The following is a 17,260-nucleotide window of genomic DNA, read 5'->3' as shown; positions in this document are numbered from 1 at the left end:
ACAGAATGAAATGTCGAAACAGGATTCATGTTGCCGACCCCATATAGTTGGCATAAGGCTTGGATGATGATGATGATGAAATAAGTAACTAGTAACTAGTAAAACAGTAAAAAAGGAAAATTAAATAATTTGTAAAATCCATATATTAGTTCCTTGCTGTAGTGTATTTTATAATTTGTCCAAGGGTGCTGAGTGCCCAATGCCAATACATGGTAACAATGTCTGTCTGAGATCCTTCTGAAATGGTCACCATCCCCTCTGATTTTTTTATATTATTATCTAGTTATTCTCCCTCCTAAAAGTTCATCACTTCAGGTGACAAAAACATCAAATCACATTTTAAAGGCAATTATGTGCTTGCTTTGGTCATTGACTAAATAAAGTCTATCATTACAATTTAAAGCATGAAACCAAGGATAAAAGAGTAGTTAAAAATTCTATCATGTGACATTTGTTTGTTTCAGTACCTTAAAACTAAAAGTGACCAATTTTTGATAGAGACTAAACACCCTTTGTTGTGGTGGTGGGAAGTTATATTCTAGATATTTATTTATCAAAAAATAAAAGTGTTAAATGTTGAAATAAGGCATGGACGATGATGGTGAAAAAAGTATTAAATATCAAAGGTGGTTATTAATATCTAAGAAACTACAGGAGAGGTTTTGTCAATTAGTCTTAGGTGAGCTTTCTGAAGCTTAAAATTTTCTTTTCAGTCATCCCTTCTTGCTTTGTTTTTCATTGCTCATCAAACATGATATATCATCCCATAATTGCCCAAAAGTTTCAAAGCAGAGAAATTAATAAAATTATATAGTATTTTTGAATTTGTTTTTTGGTAGCAAGTCCATTTAAGTTGATATCTTTTTTTTTTTTTTGAAAAGGTAAAGTATTGTATTAAGTATCAAACAGTATTTTTTGTGAATTTCCTTCTTAAAGGACTTTCTAAATCACTCAGATTTGTTGCTTGTATTATTTATTATAATTTCATTCTCATTAGCCACTGGTTTATCTGCAGGAAGTTGACCGTTTTAATGATTTATCTGATCTTCTTCAAAAAGATGGTTTCAGGGGTGTTTATAAGGTGTTTATGAAATCTTCTATTTTAAGTACTAGGGATTGGAAGAACTATATTCTTTTCTTTTTCTTTCTTTATTGATGACTGATGAATCACTGAGCACCTTGTCTCTAGGCTCGTACAGGAGAAGCATGTGATGGCTGTGCATTATTTTGGAAAGAAGAACTGTAAGGATTCTCAATCTATTTGTACATCCATTTTGAGAAACTTTTTAATTTTTCCATTTTAACTGATTTCATTAATCAAGGGAGGGATGTACAAGGCCTTGTCAGAAAAAAACAAAAACCAAAAAGAAAGCTCACTAATAATTTGGCAATGTATGTGCACTATACAAAACGTTCCTTCCCAACCCAAATTTATCAAGGCTATCAGCCACTTGATTTAACTCTCTAGGATCCATCTAAAATGGCACTGCAAGTAAGAGGCAAGCTCCCTGATTTCTAACAACAGGTGGGAGAGCTTCCACAGGTCAAGGGTCTGCCCAGAAGACCAGTTTATGACATTCCTTGAGTCCCCTTTGACTGCAGTGGAACTTAGCTGCTGTTACTTGGCAATTCTGAGGCCTTCAAGGAGGGCCCTAGTCTCTGCTTCGATTGCATCTGTTTGACAAACTTGGATTTGGCCAATCTTTTAGAAGAATTGTAGTCTTATTGCAAAGCCAGGTGGAAGGCAACTCATGCCCCCTCTTGTTGGACAGCTATTCAGGTGTGATTTTTCTGGTAATTTTGAGAGGTTGTTTTTCCTCAAATGCCTCACCATTAGTTGTCAAACTAGTTTATACAAACATATGCCCAATTAGGAGAGTCAATGTGTGCTCCCTTAATGCAAATACAACATGCTCTTCTTTTATGAGTGCATTGATCAGGTTTGTCATTTGGTGCCATGGACTCATTCTGAGAATAAATAATTTATTCTCATCTATACACTGATGATCCTTTTTAAAGAATTAGACTGCTATAAAATAGTTGTTAATGTAAGACTGTTGAGCAGCTTTGGTCTATGAACTTCTGAAAGTTGGGTAGGAATGGACTGGTTCTGGTTTAGGATTTGGAGCTTTGGAATCTGAGTCAGTGAAAAAGGTTGTCAAGAAGGGTGAGCAGGAATATATGAGAAAGGGTATCAAATGTCTTGGAAAAGACCCCCAAAGTCGGATCAGGTGCCCTATTTATAGGAAAAGGCTACCATGCAACCTGTGTGCATCCTAGGATAGGATTCTAGAATATTCTCTCAGATAATTAAGCCAACACAACATAAGTAGCTGCAAGTGAAGATGTGAGAGAATCTAGTACTAACTAGTGCAACTTTCCTGATCTCACCACATGCCACCATCCTATATTTTGCTAAAACTATTTCATCATGTGTCAAGAGACAAGGTTTTGTTTCAGTGTACTAACTAGCACACCTCTAGGTGAGGTGCCCCTAAAATGCCCTAGGGATATGCCAGAGGTGTTGATACCTTGATACCTCTGAGGCGTATGCCTCATGTACCTCATGCACACCTCATACAAAAAGGCAGAAAAGAAAAAAAAAAAAAGAAAGGAAAAGGAAAAGAAAGGAAAGGAAAGGAAAAGAAAAGAAAGGAAAGGAAAGCTATATGAGTTTTAATATAAAAGTTTTCTATTAAAAATAAATAAAAGTGAAATCCTCCTTCCTCTTCTTTCTCCTCCCCCTCCTCCTTCCCCATCCCCTTCCTCTTAAGGAGGCTTGCTCCTCCTTGTGCTTGGGAGGAGTAGAAATCACTGATTGCAGATTTAGTTGAATTTCTTGTGAAGGGAAAGAGGAGGAAGATGAAGATTTCAGCAGTAGAGAAGAAAAGAGGAGAAAAGAGTAGGAAGTCAATTAGGATTCTTAGATAAACCCTAGCCGTCAACCCCTCATTATAATTTATACTTAACTTAAAGGATGAGATATTACAAGGATGCCCTTAGTAGGGCGGCTACTAATGTAGTTGAACAGTCACAACTTAAAAACATAAACTAATGGGCCTAAAGCCCAACAACTTCCTAACTAAATAACTTAAAATAAGAATAAAAACAACTAGGCCCAACTCAACACTCCCCCTCAAGTTGGGAGTAAATGTCACACATTCCCAACTTACGTAGATCATGCTCCAGCTTGTTCTTTGCAACACCTTTTGTGAGAACATCAGTGAGCTGCAAATCAAAAGCAATGTATGGAAGACAAATTTCTCCAGAAGTCACTCCTTCTCTGATAAAATGTCTATCCACTTCAATGTGCTTAGTTCGGTCATGCTGGACTGGGTTATGGGCAATGTTAATTGCTGCTTGGTTATCACAGTACAACATCATAGATTCTTCTACCTGTACACCAATTTCTTCTAATAGGGAACGGATCCAGAGAAGCTCTAAATCTCCATGTGCCATGGCCTTGTATTCAACTTCAGCACTTGATCTTGTCACCACTGTTTGTTTTTTACCCTTCCACGGGACAAGGTTACCCCCAACAAGGGTGCACACTCCTGAAGTTGATCTCTTGTCATCGAGGCATCCTGCCCAATCTGCATTTTTATAAGCCTCTAGTTTCAACTGTCCATGATTAGTAAACAATATGCCTCTGCATGGGTGTCCCTTCAAATAAGCAAGAATCCTGTCAACTGCTTCTCAATGCTAGACTCGTGGAGCATGCATGTATTGACTTATCACACTTACTGCATAGGAAATGTCTGGTCTTGTCGTACACAAGTATAGCAGCCGACCCATAAGTCTCTGATATCTCCCAATGTCCTTTACTGGCTCATCTTCTGATGCATTGATTCTATGATTCCGATCAATAGGGGTATTGATTGCCTTCGTTCCAAGCTTCCCTGTCTCTTGAAGAAGATCTAAGGCATACTTCCTTTGAGAGATAAAAATTCCATGTTTTGATCTTGCAACGAAGTATCTCCGTTCTCCAAGATCCTTAATTTCAAATTCTTTATGCAGATTCCTTTTCAGACAATCAATCTCACTTAGGTCATTTCCCATGACAACAATATCATCCACATAAACAATTAGGACTGACACCAAAGATCCCCTTCGCTTCACAAACAAAGTATGATCAGATTGAGTCTGAGTGTAGCCAAAAGCAATCAAGGCCTTTCTGAATCTGTCAAACCATGCTCTGGGAGATTGTTTCAAGCCATAAAGTGACTTCTTAAGCTTGCATACCTTTCCCTTTTCAGCATCACTATAAAAGCCAACAGGAAGATCCATATACACTTCCTCTTGTAGATTCCCATTTAGGAAAGCATTCTTCACATCAAGTTGAAACAAGGGCCAAGAGTATGAGGCAGCAAGAGAAAGAAGTATCCGAACAGGGGTCATCTTTGCAACTGGTGCAAAAGTCTTTAAGTAATCAATGCCATAGGTATGTGTGTACCCTTTTGCAACAAGTCTTGCCTTGTACCTTTCTATACTTCCATCTACCTTATATTTTACTGTGTAAACCCATCTACATCCAATTGTCTCCTTGCCCTCTGGTAGATCCACAATGTCCCATGTCTGATTCTTAATCAAAGCTGCCATCTCTTCCTGCATAGTTGTCTTCCACTCAGGTTTGAAGAGAGCCTTACTAACACCCTTGGGTATAGACACAGAGTCAAGAGAGGAAAGAAAAGCACGGTAGGAAGGAGAAAGTCCACTGTAGGATAAATACTGTGAAATACAATGAACAATACACTTTCTCTTCCCTTTTCTGAGAGCAATAGGAAGATCGAGGTTATCTGTAACAGGGTTAGTAGAATCAATAGGAACTGAAACAGTAGCGGGACCAAGAGGAATACCTGAATCCATGTCAGTTGAATCTGGAGTCTCCAAGGAACCGACAGGAAGTGGTGTGAGTTCTGCTGTAGTGGAATCAACCTCCTTGCGAAGTCTCTATCCTAAGTAATGCTGAGAAGCAGGACACAAAGGAGGTGGTAAGGTAGGTGACATAGGAGAGTCAAGCACAGGAGTAGACACAGGGGCTGGAATTGGGAGAGGAATAGACTGCTGACTCACTTCCCCAAAACACTCCCCCTGAGAAGGATTCTTTGAGAAGAAGTATGTGGATTCAAAAAAGGTGACATCCATGGTAACATATCGGCTCCTAGAGACTGGATCATAGCAGCACTACCCTTTCTGATTTTTTGTATATCCAAGGAAGACACACTTCTTTGCCTTGGGATCAAGCTTCGAGCGGTGAGGACCAAGGATATGTGCAAAGCATACACACCCAAACACCCTGAGAGGAATATGAAACATCTCCCCCTTAGGAAAGAGGAGACTGAATGGGGTGCTGAATCCAAGTATACGAGAGGGCACCCTGTTAATCAGATATACTGTTGTGAGAATTGCATCACCCCAAAACCGAATTGGAACTGTAGATGTGATCATCATGCTTCTTGCAATCTCAATAATGTGTCTGTTCTTCCTTTCTACAACACCATTCTGCTGTGGACTGTAGGGACAATTGTTCTGATGGACAACACCATATTCTAACAGATATGAGGCATGGTGTTTTTCAAAATATTCCCTAGCATTGTCTGACCTGAACACCTTTATTCTTGTTCCAAACTGTGTTTGCACCATCTGATGAAATTGCCTCACCAAGGATGGTACTTCATCGCGGGATCTCATCAGGTAAATCCAAGAGTATCGTGAGAAATCATCCACAAATAAGAGAAAATATTGATAGCCTCCCATAGAAGAAACATGGGAAGGTCCCCACCCATCAGAATGAATAACATCAAAAGAAGAAGAACACCTTTTATTACTAGGTTTAAATGAATCTCTACAATGTTTTCCAAGTTGACAACCTTCACATTCCAGACTTGACAAACTAACAGATTCAAAAAGTTTTGGAAACAAAAGACTCAAAGAAGAAAAAGGTAAATGGCCCAAACGATTATGCCAAAGTATAATTTGACCCACAGACCTTGACTCACTATCCCTGCTGACATGATGACTCTGATGAGGAGGAAGCACATCCAAGAGGTAGATCCCATTCACTTCACGATCACTCCCAATCGTCCTCTTTGAATCCAAATTATGCAAAATACAATGACTAGGAGAAAAAATTACTGAGCAGTTAAGGTTCTTAATCAAACTACTAACAGATAACAAATTAGTGTTCAATCTAGGAACATGAAGGACAAAGGGTAGAGAAATAGAATAACTAATCTTGACAGATCCCTTCCCAACAATGGGAACATGGGATCCATCAGCTGTGGAGACCCTATCTCTGCCAGAACAGAGCTGGTAAGAAGAAAAAATAGTAGAGCTATGGGTCATGTGCTCTGAGGCTCCAGAATCTATAATCCAAGGAGGTCCCTCCTTACCTGAAGTAGAAACATAATTTGTAGTGACGTGTGAACTACCTGTGTGAGCAAAGGAAGTAGAGTGGACTCCACTAGTACCACCTGTACCTTGTTGTCCGCTTGCTGCTGAACTGGAACTGGTTGTATCCCACTTGTTCAAAAGTTGCCCATACCTCTCAAATTCGGCCCTTACTACAGCAGCTTCAACAGACTCTGGAGCAGCTGTAGTAGGAGGGGCCGGAATGTCTCCAGTAACTGCCATGTAAGCATTTCCCTTCTTATTTTTCAGTCTAGTCAGCACAAGATGTGGGTGAAGCTTTCAGCAAGTATCTCTTGTGTGCTTAGGCTTCTTACAGTAGTCACATATCAAATTTCTTTTTTCTTCCTTCTTGATTTCACTGCCACCCCGATCTCCACTTTGTCTAGGTTTCACAGTACTCACCATGGCAGACTGATCAGAAACAGGAGTTTTCATCATCACATCTCTCCTGCTCTCCTCCCTGACACAAAGGCATATGCCTGGGAGATGGTAACACTGTCGCTGGAAAGAAGATGTTGTTTTGCAATATCATACTCAGGATTAAGGCCAGCAAGAAATTCAAACACCCTATACTTCTCTAGATGGTTCTGATAGGTAGTTGCATCCTTAGTGGTTTCCCAAGCAAATATCTCTAAATGGTCAATCTCCTGCCACAGGGTTTTAAGGGTTGAAAAATAGGCTGCAACAGGTCTATCTCCATGCCTTGTAAAAGTAATTTGATTTCTCAACTGATAAGCCCTAGCAACATTCTCCCTCTGTGAATAGGTTTCCGCTACCCCATCCCATACTTAGCTATATTTGCCCATAAAATTTTTTTACTTATATGGGGCAACATGGAATTACACAACCAAGTCATCATCATATAATTCTCTTGTACCCACCGGGAGTTGCTAGTTTCGTGTTTCACTTCTTAACCAGTGATATACCCTAATTTCCCACGAGCACCAATGGCCATCTTTGCAGATTGTGATCATTCTAAGTAATTTTCACCATCCAACCTAACTGTAGTGTAGAGAAGATGGGCTGAATGGCCCATAGGCTGTTACTGTATGTTATCTCTATGTTCTTCTCTGTAATGGGCCTTATTCTGGGCCCATACTCTTTTATGTTTCTTTTTGTAATTTCTTGTCCAACTAAGGACCTCTCTTGTAATTACTAAAATATTAACTTAATAAAAGTGTATTAGAGAGTTAGAGGGAGGTTATGTTCGAAACTCTCATCCTCTAACTCTCCTTGCCGCAACTCTCTCTTCTTCTCTAATATTCTCTTGCTAGTTTCCTTTGTTTCAAACACAGTCCCTACTTCTAGGACTGTTTTTCAACTTGGTATCAGAGCAGGCCACTGCTTGGCGTGTCCCTCATGTGGTTCTAGTCCAGCCAACTACATGAGGAGGTTCTAGGGCTGAGAGTTTACAGTCATCCGCCTGATTCTTGGAGGTCATTGGAGGGTTCCCAAGCTTCTACACACTTGGAGAAGGGTTCGGTGGCCAGGAAGAATCAGAGAACAAGTTGCTTTTGCCTGATTTAAAATCAGAGAAAATGGTTTTTCGAAGTCATCCTAGAGGACAAGTGTTCGGCCTGGTTTATTGTACAAACCAGAGACTTTCTTACTGTAAGTCTTTGCTCAGTTGTTTCTGGGTTAATTTTTCACTATTCTGGACTGTTAAAAGGGCCGAAGTTTCCTTGAAAACAATGCTACTATTCGGCTATCCTCTGGTCTGACTTAATCCAGAGATTTCTGGGTTGTTTTTTTATCTCTTTTCTTGACTGTCAAGTAGCCGAAATACCCCTGGAATCACTGCTACTGAGACTGCATCATTCGGCCACTGTTGCTGGACTGCTCCTACCCAGAAATTTCTGGGTTGTTTTTGGAGGTCCTATTCGGCTGATTATTGGGTTGGAAAGTTGCACACTGAGTGTTCGACAGAAGGTCTCTCAAGGATTGTATTTCTTTTGCCTTCCTCTTGGGGCATCGGCTGTTAGAATCAGAAATATCTTGTGTTTGGAGGTTGCTGGGTGTCTTTTGGAGGCTGAAACAGAAAAGAAAAGAATTATCACCGAACTTTGCATGATGGATTTCTCAAACTTTGAAAACAAGAATACTGCTGAATATAGGCAAATGTTGGGAACCCCAACCGATTCTATGCTAGCTGTAACTACAGTCAAGCTTGATGGGACCAATTACTTAGCTTGGTCACAATCAGTGAAAATCCATATTTGTAGCAAAGGAAAATGGGGTTTTATTTCTGGGAGCAAGAAAGCTCCTCTAGAGGATGATCCATCTTATGAGAGATGGGTACAAGAAAACTACATTATGATTGGGTGGCTTGTGAACTCAATGCAGCCACAGATCAACATTATCTGTGGATGAATTCGGCTAAAGAGATCTGAGATAGTGTTGCAGAGACTTATTCCCAGAAGTTGAATGTTGCTAGATCTTACAAACTGAGAAGTGATGTGAAAAATCTAAGACAGGGGGAGAAGTCACTTGCAGCATACTTCTCAATCTTAAAATCTATATGGCAAGAGATTGATTTGATAGAGGCCGTGACTTGGGATACCCCTAAGGATGCTAAAACATACAGGAAATTGGTTGAATGGAATAGGGTGTTTGAGTTCTTGACAGGGCTGAATTTTGAATATGATATTACAAAGCAAAACATCTTGTCCAAGGAAGATGTTTCATTGTCACAAGCATATACTCTGGTCAGCAGTGAAGAAAGTAGAAGGCAAGTGCAGGTTCAAGGAGTTGGTATTAATGATCATTTTGCAAATATGGGAATTAAACCCAAAGGGGTTACAGAAGCTCACAGTGGCTCAGGAAGGAAAGAAGTGGTGTGTGAATATTGTAAAAAACCGAAACATTCAAAGGACAAGTGCTGGAAGTTGCATCCCAATCTTGTACCTGTCGGATTCTAGAAGAAGAATGATAGTAGAAGGCAAGTGCAGGTTCAAGGAGTTGGTATTAATGATCATTTTGCAAATATGAGAATTAAACCCAAAGGGGTTACAGAAGCTCACAGTGGCTCAGGAAGGAAAGAAGTGGTGTGTGAATATTGTAAGAAACCGAAACATTCAAAGGACAAGTGCTGGAAGTTGCATCCCAATCTTGTACCTATCAGATTCTAGAAGAAGAATGATAGTAGAAAGACAAGAAGTGCACATGCGGCCACAGGCACAGATACAGAGGTTGAATATACCAGTGCACAGTTGGCAGCCATGAAAGTTGAATATGAGAAGTTTGGAAAGATGATCAGTCAGCTTGAAGGTGCATCTTCATCATCCATCCCTTCTGGAAGTTCAGCCACCATTGCCTTTGCTCACTCAGGTATAAGGGCTTCCGCTAACCATGCATCTACCTCAGGTAAACACAAAACCCCTTGGATCATAGACTCAGGTGCTTCTGATCACATGACCAACCTTTCCACTTTATTTGTTTCATATGACTTACTTCCTAGCCGTGACAAAATCACCTTAGCTGATGGTTCTCTTGCCCCTATTTCCGACAAGGGAACTGTCAAGGCTACAAACTCCTTACTCTTACCTTCCACTCTTCATGTGCCTAAATTAAATACCAATTTGTTATATGTAAGTAGCCTGACCAAATCATTGAATTGTTGTGTAACCTTTTTCCCTTCTCACTGTGTGTTTCAGGACCTGAAGTCTCGGAAGGTGATTGGGAGTGGCCATGAAGCGAATGGAATATACTTGCTCGACACCCCTGGCCAATGCTGTGATCATCCCAAGAATGTTGCTTTTGGTTCTACTTTTTCAGAGTCTGTTAGTCAAATTATGTTGAGTCATGGTTGGGTCATTTACCTTTTTCTACTTTAAGCCATTTGTTTCCAAAACTGTTTAAGGAAGTCAGTGTGCCCAGTCTCAATTGTGAGTCCTGTCAGTTGTCAAAGCATTGTAGAAAAAATTACCCTGTGAGCAATAAAAGATCATCTTTTCTTTTTCATATTGTGCACTCTGATGTGTGGGGGCCATACCATTTATCCTCTATGGGGGGTTACAGATATTTTATCTTCTTCATTGATGACTTCTCTAGATTCACCTGGATATACTTAATGAAATCCCGGGATGAAGTCCCAAGACTTGTGAGGCAATTTCATGAGCTTGTTCTAACTCAATTTGGTACCAGAATTAAGGTTTTTAGATCTGACAATGCAAAAGAGTACTTTGAGAAGAGTTTATCCTTGTATCTTTCAGACATGGGGGTTATTCATCAAAGCTCCTGTGTTAGAACCCCTGAACAAAATGGAGTTGCTGAGAGGAAAAATAGACATTGTTGAAGTTGCAAGGAGCCTTTTGTTTGCCTCACATGTTGCCACAAAATTTTGGGGTGATGCTGTACTTACTGCTACCTATCTCATAAACCGTATGGCTTCCAGGGTTCTAGGGTTTAAATCCCCTTTCAGTCTTCTTCATCCAGACAAGGATTTCTTCCCAATTCCTCTTCGTGTGTTTGGCTGTACCTGCTATGTTCACATTCCAAATGTGCAAAGACACAAGTTTGAACCGAAAGCCCACAAATGTATCTTCCTTGGTTACTCCCCCACACAAAAAGGGTTATTGTTGTTTTGATCCAAAGACTGGCACCCGACATGTCTCTATGGATGTTACCTTTAATGAACTTTCTCCTTTTTATAGTTCCTCTCAGGATGGACTTTGTCCACAACTTTGTCCACAGGGGGAGAGTCTGTCACAAGTTTTTGCTTTTCCTCTTCCTGTCCTAGTTAAGTCTCTTGACAAACCTGTATCCTCACCAAATGAGTCAAAGGAGGATCAATCACTTCATACCTCTTGTCCAGGGGACCCTATTTCTTTACCCCCTTGCCCTATCCATAATCCCAAAGTGTATCAAAGGCAGAGATCCAGGAATGAGCAAGTGGTTTCCCTTACAACAGATGAAGCTCATACATTCCCAATCACAAATGAGATAACAGGTACTGCTTCAACTCCTTTAGAATCATCTTTTCCAGACCTTGATGTCCCCATTGCTCTTAGGAAAGGGAAGCGGAAATGTACTGCACACTGCATTTCCAAACACCTTTCTTACGACCTACTTTCTCCTTCATACTTTGCCTATCTCTCTTCTGTTGCTTCTAACCCCATTCCTAGGTCTGTCTCAGAAGCTCTTGGGATTCCAGAATGGAGAGATGCCATGGAAACCGAAATGGATGCTCTACATGCAAATGGTACTTAGGAGGTGGTGGATTTGTCTGAAGGGAAGGATCCGGTTGGGTGCAAGTGGGTTTTCACCATTAAATACAGGGCTGATGGAACTATTGAGAGGTACAAGGCTAGGCTTGTTGCAAAAGGGTATACATAGACATATGGGATTGACTACCTGGAGACTTTTGCCCCTGTTGCCAAGATGACATCTGTGAGGGTTCTTTTATCTCTGGCATCTCACTTTGATTGGCCTCTCTATCAGTTGGATGTAAAGAATGCATTCATGAATGGTGACTTACATGAGGAAGTCTACATGTGCCTTCCCCCAGGGATGTATGGGAAAGATATGCAAGGAAGGGTATGCAGATTGAAGAAATCTCTTTATGGTCTCAAACAATCTCCTAGAGCCTGGTTTGAGAGATTTAGAGCTGCACTTGTTAAATTCGGCTATGTTTAGACACAGTCGGACCATACTCTGTTTGTGAAGAGAAGTAGATCTTTGGCAGTGTATCTCATTGTGTATGCTGATGACATTATAGTGACTGGTGATGATGCCTCAGGCATTCTGGCTCTTAAGTCTTTCCTCCGTACAAAATTTGAGATTAAGGATCTGGGGGAGTTGAGATACTTCTTTGGCATAGAAGTTGCCAGATCCAAGGATGGGATCTTTATTTCCCAAAGGAAATATGTTCTTGATTTATTGTCTGAAACTGGAAAACTGGGTGCAAGACCAGCTGCAACTCCCATTGATATGAGTCACAAACTTTCAACTACAGATGGAACTCTGTTGGAAGACAAAGTGGTTTTTCAGAGACTTCTTGGGAAGCTCCTGTACCTGTGTATGACTAGACCAGACATTGCGTATGCTGTCAGTTGCATTAGCCAATTCATGCATGCTCCTAGAGGTACTCATATGGCAGCAACAGAACGGATTTTGCGCTATCTGAAAGGCTCTCCAGGGAAAGGAATCCTATTTACCAAGCATGACCACTTGAAACTTGAAGCCTATACTGATGCTGATTGGGCTGGAAATATGGATGACAGAAGATCTACTTCAGGATATTGCAGTCTGGTGGCTGGTAATGTTGTCTCTTGGAGGAGTAAGAAACAATCTGTTGTGGCCAGATCTTCTGCAGAAGCAGAGTATAGGGCCATGGCACATGGGGTCTCGGAATTGTTGTGGCTAAGGTCCTTAATGGAAGAACTTGGGATTGATCATGACAGACCCATGATGTTGTACTGTGATAATCAGGCTGCCATCAACATTGCTTACAACCCGGTACAACATGATCGAACCAAACATATTGAAGTTGATAGACATTTTATCCGAGAAAGAGTCTCCTCCGAAGAAGTGTGCCTTCCATTCGTTACCTCTGAAGGCCAATTAGCAGACTTTCTCACCAAAGGCATCTCCAAGGCAAGACTTCATCATGACACTGGCAAGCTGGGCATGATTGACATCTATGCTCAGCTTGAGGGGGAGTGCAGAGAAGATGGGCCGAATGGCTCATAGGCTGTTACTGTATGTTATCTCTATGTTCTTCTCTGTAATGGGCCTTATTCTGGGTCCATACTTTTTTATGTTTCTCTTTTTGTAATTTCTTGTCCAACTAAGGACCTCTCTTGTAATTACTAAAAGATTAACTTAATAAAAGTGTATTAAAGAGTTAGAGGGAGGTTATGTTCGAAACTCTCATCCTCTAACTCTCCTTGCCGCAGCTCTCTCTTCTTCTCTAATATTCTCTTGCTAGTTTCCTTTGTTTCAAACACAGTCCCTACTTCTAGGACTGTTTTTCAACTTGTAACAATGGTCCCAGTCCCGAAAAGGTCTCCAGCACCTTCTCCCACTGGTCTCATTTCACTCCCGGGCTTATTTTCAACTCCGTGACCCTCCATGCTTCTCAAAAATTGTAAAGAAAATAAATGAAATATGCAAGAAGATCAAATGAAACACTTCTGAAACCAACAACACCTTTCAGGTGTCCTAGACTATCTTCCCACAAAAGATTCATTTTCTGCGGGACAGGGGGAAGAGAGAGAAGAGGCAGCCACTCTCTCTAGAAGCCTCCAAATCAGGCAGGATTTGAACCACCCCTTATAGAAAACTCCAAGGAACCCTAAAAAATTAGGGCGCCACTTCCTAGGTCAAAATTGAAGAGTCCAACAAAAACATGACTCTTCCCCTTTCTCCAGTTTTTCCTAATTTTGATGAGAAACCCTAGACCAGCTACAGGGCAAACAGATCCACCAAAAGATCCAAAAACTGGGCTTACCTAAAATCTTTGATCGGCCTCTTAAATCACCATGTAGTCGGTCGATCTAGGGCTGCATGAGAAAACAACTCAAGGAACCTTTGGCCTGCTCTGATACCAAGTAGAAATCACTGATTGCAGATTTAGTTGAATTTCTTGTGAACGGAAAGAGGAGGAAGATGAAGATTTCAGCAGTAGAGAAGAAAAGAGGAGGAGAAAAGAGTAGGAAGTTAACCAGGATTCTTAGATAAACCCTAGCCGCCAACCCCTCATTATAATTTATACTAACTTAAAGGATGAGATATTACAAGGATGCCCTTAGTAGGGCGGCTACTAATGTAGCTGAACAGTCACAACTTAAAAACATAAACTAATGGGCCTAAAGCCCAACAACTTCCTAACTAAATAACTTAAAATAAGAATAAAAACAACTAGGCCCAACTCAACAGGAGGCTTATACCTCTTACGTTCTGAACTATACCTCATGCCTCCAGGCAGTGGCACCTCCACGCTTTAAAACATTGGTTTGTTTTGGATTTGTACATGATCGTGTGTCATGGTTATTGGAATGCTGGTTCCACATGCGCAGGATTGGGATTTTCTAGGTAACTTTAGTAGGCTCTAGTGGTGTCAGACATGTCTATGCTCTTACATTAGCCCCTTGCTCAACAATAGATATGCTTGTCTATTGAGTAGCAGCTGATTAAGATTGGGTCTAACTCTAACATTTGGCACTATATACTCAAGAATTAGCCCCCATTTTGAAAACGAAATCATAGAAATACTGTTTTCAAAATCATTTGAAAATAAACAAACTTTATGAACTTTGAAAATTAGACCCCTAGAAAGGCTGCTTATTTGATTGTTAAATAGGGTTTCAAATTTTTTTAGTGAAATTAACCCTCAAAATTCTGAGAATTTTCTGAAAACTTTCCCTAAGTAAATACCCTAGAAATTTTGAAAATTAGCCCCCAGGGAACAACCCCAAGGGTTTTAGACTCTAAAGATTTGGAAAACAGCCCCAAGGGTTTATGGTTTGTGAGTCCTTGTAATATGATTCCTGTCTTGGGTTTTGAAGTATAAATGTGTGGGGTATGTGAATTTAGAGGTTTTGCAAATCTTAGTTTCAACAGACCATAGTTTCCTTGCTTAAGAACTTTGGCAGGAATATTTAAAATGTATTTTACATGGAATGCAACATATTCAGCATGTGGACTAATAGCAGCAAGTGAGGAGGTACCAAGTGTTGTTTTCAGGTTAATGCATTTAGTATTTTATGGAAAGTAATGATTGCACATTGGGAGAAAATCCCATGTTTAAGAGATTTATTGGTTAGTCACCTTTACCGTTACATCTTTGTACTTGTTTGTGTGTTTGTTGAAGTTCCTAAGCAATTTCCTCTTTGCGACCTCTATGTTTTCAGATCCACACCAGCATTTGCTTTTTCTTTTGGGCAGTTGAGGTGGTTGTGTTGCTGAATCTTTTTATTTTTATTTTTCATGATAATAAGTACCTCTTTCTTTGTGCACAAGAACAATGGCAGTAATGGAGGCAAACCCTAGGGACTCCTCCCTCTTATTGTCGGAGTTGGTCTTCCCTTCCTATTTGTCAAATAAGCTTCTTTCCACAATTTTGTCCAATTGTGTCTTATCTTTGGTATCAGGGTAGTTCTCTTGACTGACTTGTTGGTGTGATTTGCACACACCACGGGGGCATGATGTGTAGTTGTTATGCCTTGGAAGCTTGGACCTCATTGAGAAATTGGACCTCGCGTTCAGCGAGGTGAGCATCCTTCTCCTGAAGCTCCTTCTTGACTCCCCAATGTGGTTCCTCTCATTCACCAACTTGTCCTTCAACTTGCCGATGACGCTGACAGCTCGCTCCACATGAGACAGATACTCACCAACCGTTGCCTCAACATTTTCAGCCCTCGCCAGATGCCGCGTAGACTGCTTGACCAAGGAGTGGACCATGGTGTTCGCCTGCAAAGGAAAGAATAAGCTAAGTATAAAGATATAGCTTGAGAATAGCACACTGAGGAACTCGGAAGCTTACCATCATGAGGAAACACATGGCCTTGGTGCCGAGCTTGCCGGACTACATCTTGGACAGGTCGGAAACCTCCTCGGGGAAGATAGCCTCCTTACTTTTGATCAGGGTAGTCCGGAAGTCCATAATGGACCGCCTCCCCTTTGGAGCTTCCTCGGGTGTTGGAGCCCTGGGTTGCAAAGTGTGCACCTCAGACGTCTGGGCCACCTTAGTCTCCTGTGAAGACCTTTCCACCTGATCTTCCCCGACTAGGTCGATCATTGGGACTTCGACAACAGCTGGTGCAACGGGTTCAAGTTGGACCGTATCTTGGACAGTCCGGAAGTCCATGATGGACCGCCTCCCCTTTGGAGCTTCCTCGGATGTTGGAGCCTTGGGTTGCAAAGTGTTATACGTTTATGCCCTTAGCTCCAATCAGAATAATGTACATTATGACATATAATGTAAATGAATAAAGTACATATTTGATTCATGTTATTATGGTATGTTTCTGTGTAATACCCTTAAATTGGACACATGAGACTCGTGTTAGTTTAGAATCTTCACAGTCGTTGGATAGATCTGGGGAGATTTATCCTGCCAAGGCTAACACTGATGTGTCGCCAAGTTGGTTGGGGTGGCTTGTCTCAGCTGCCAGGGTGAGACCTGAGGTATATGCAGTGTGGGTTTTCTTGAAACCCTGAACCGGACCTGAATTCCAGTATTGCCCTAGACCTTGGAGATAGATGGGCAAAACTGGAATGTTACACCTGAACCCTAGACTCGATTATGACACTACACTAGGTGTCGGATTGGGTTGTTTTTGATATGCCAATCAGTGAGATCCTTAGAAGGGGTCAAAACCTGGGTATGTTGGAATAGTCTGAGAATTCATTTGAGTGGGTGATCATAGTGACAGGATCAGTCCCTTTGTCGGACAAAGTGAATGATTGGGGATGCACTCTCTCTGATGGAAACCTAAACTGCCGACAGTTGATTTTAACCGTTGAAATTTCTTTTGCAAAATATATTTATATAGAGATATACATATATCTTATGGTTTCAAAATGTTTGCAAAAGGTTTTAATTCCCGGGATCCATGTGAGTAGAGAGTGCAGCATTGTACCTCGCAACTGAGGGAGAGGTCATCTCTTATCAGGTAGTGTTTGATTATTATGGGCTGAGAGGTTAAGTGTAAGACCATCGGGGGTAATACCTGATGGGCTAATCTTGCATCTGCCCACAGTCCTTGGGTTTTTATAAGATGGCTTGACCCAAGGACCATTTAGTGTAAATGTTGGGCCCTTTAAGAGCCCATGGTGATGGACTCAGGGGTTCATTGTCTCTTACAGTGAATTGGCCAGGCCTTGTAACAGAGGTTGGGCTGAACTC

At 41.0% G+C, this 17,260-nt stretch overlaps 1 protein-coding gene across 6 annotated transcripts in view; it reads left to right on the top strand.

Annotated features, from left to right (window-relative positions):
• The window catches only part of LOC148863614 (DNAse I-like superfamily protein), a 46,296-nt gene that overhangs the window by 2,498 nt on the left and 26,538 nt on the right, over positions 1–17,260 (top strand). For all 6 annotated transcript variants that reach the window (XR_016110328.1, XR_016110329.1, XM_088979691.1 and 3 more), the window contains exons 3-4: positions 1,016–1,081; positions 1,190–1,242. Coding sequence is in view for 4 of the 6 variants with exons in the window: in XM_088979691.1 (XP_088835817.1) it covers positions 1,016–1,081; positions 1,190–1,242 (119 nt within the window). In the remaining 2 variants the exon portion in view is untranslated. The remainder of the gene's footprint in view (positions 1–1,015; positions 1,082–1,189; positions 1,243–17,260) is intronic.

Source organism: Nelumbo lutea, chromosome 3 (assembly GCF_056320005.1).
Source record: "Nelumbo lutea isolate HS-2025 chromosome 3, American lotus-T2T, whole genome shotgun sequence".
Taxonomy (NCBI): Eukaryota; Viridiplantae; Streptophyta; class Magnoliopsida; order Proteales; family Nelumbonaceae; genus Nelumbo; species Nelumbo lutea.
The sequence above is the reverse complement of the archived record's forward strand: the minus strand, read 5'-3'. Positions and strand labels throughout refer to the sequence as shown.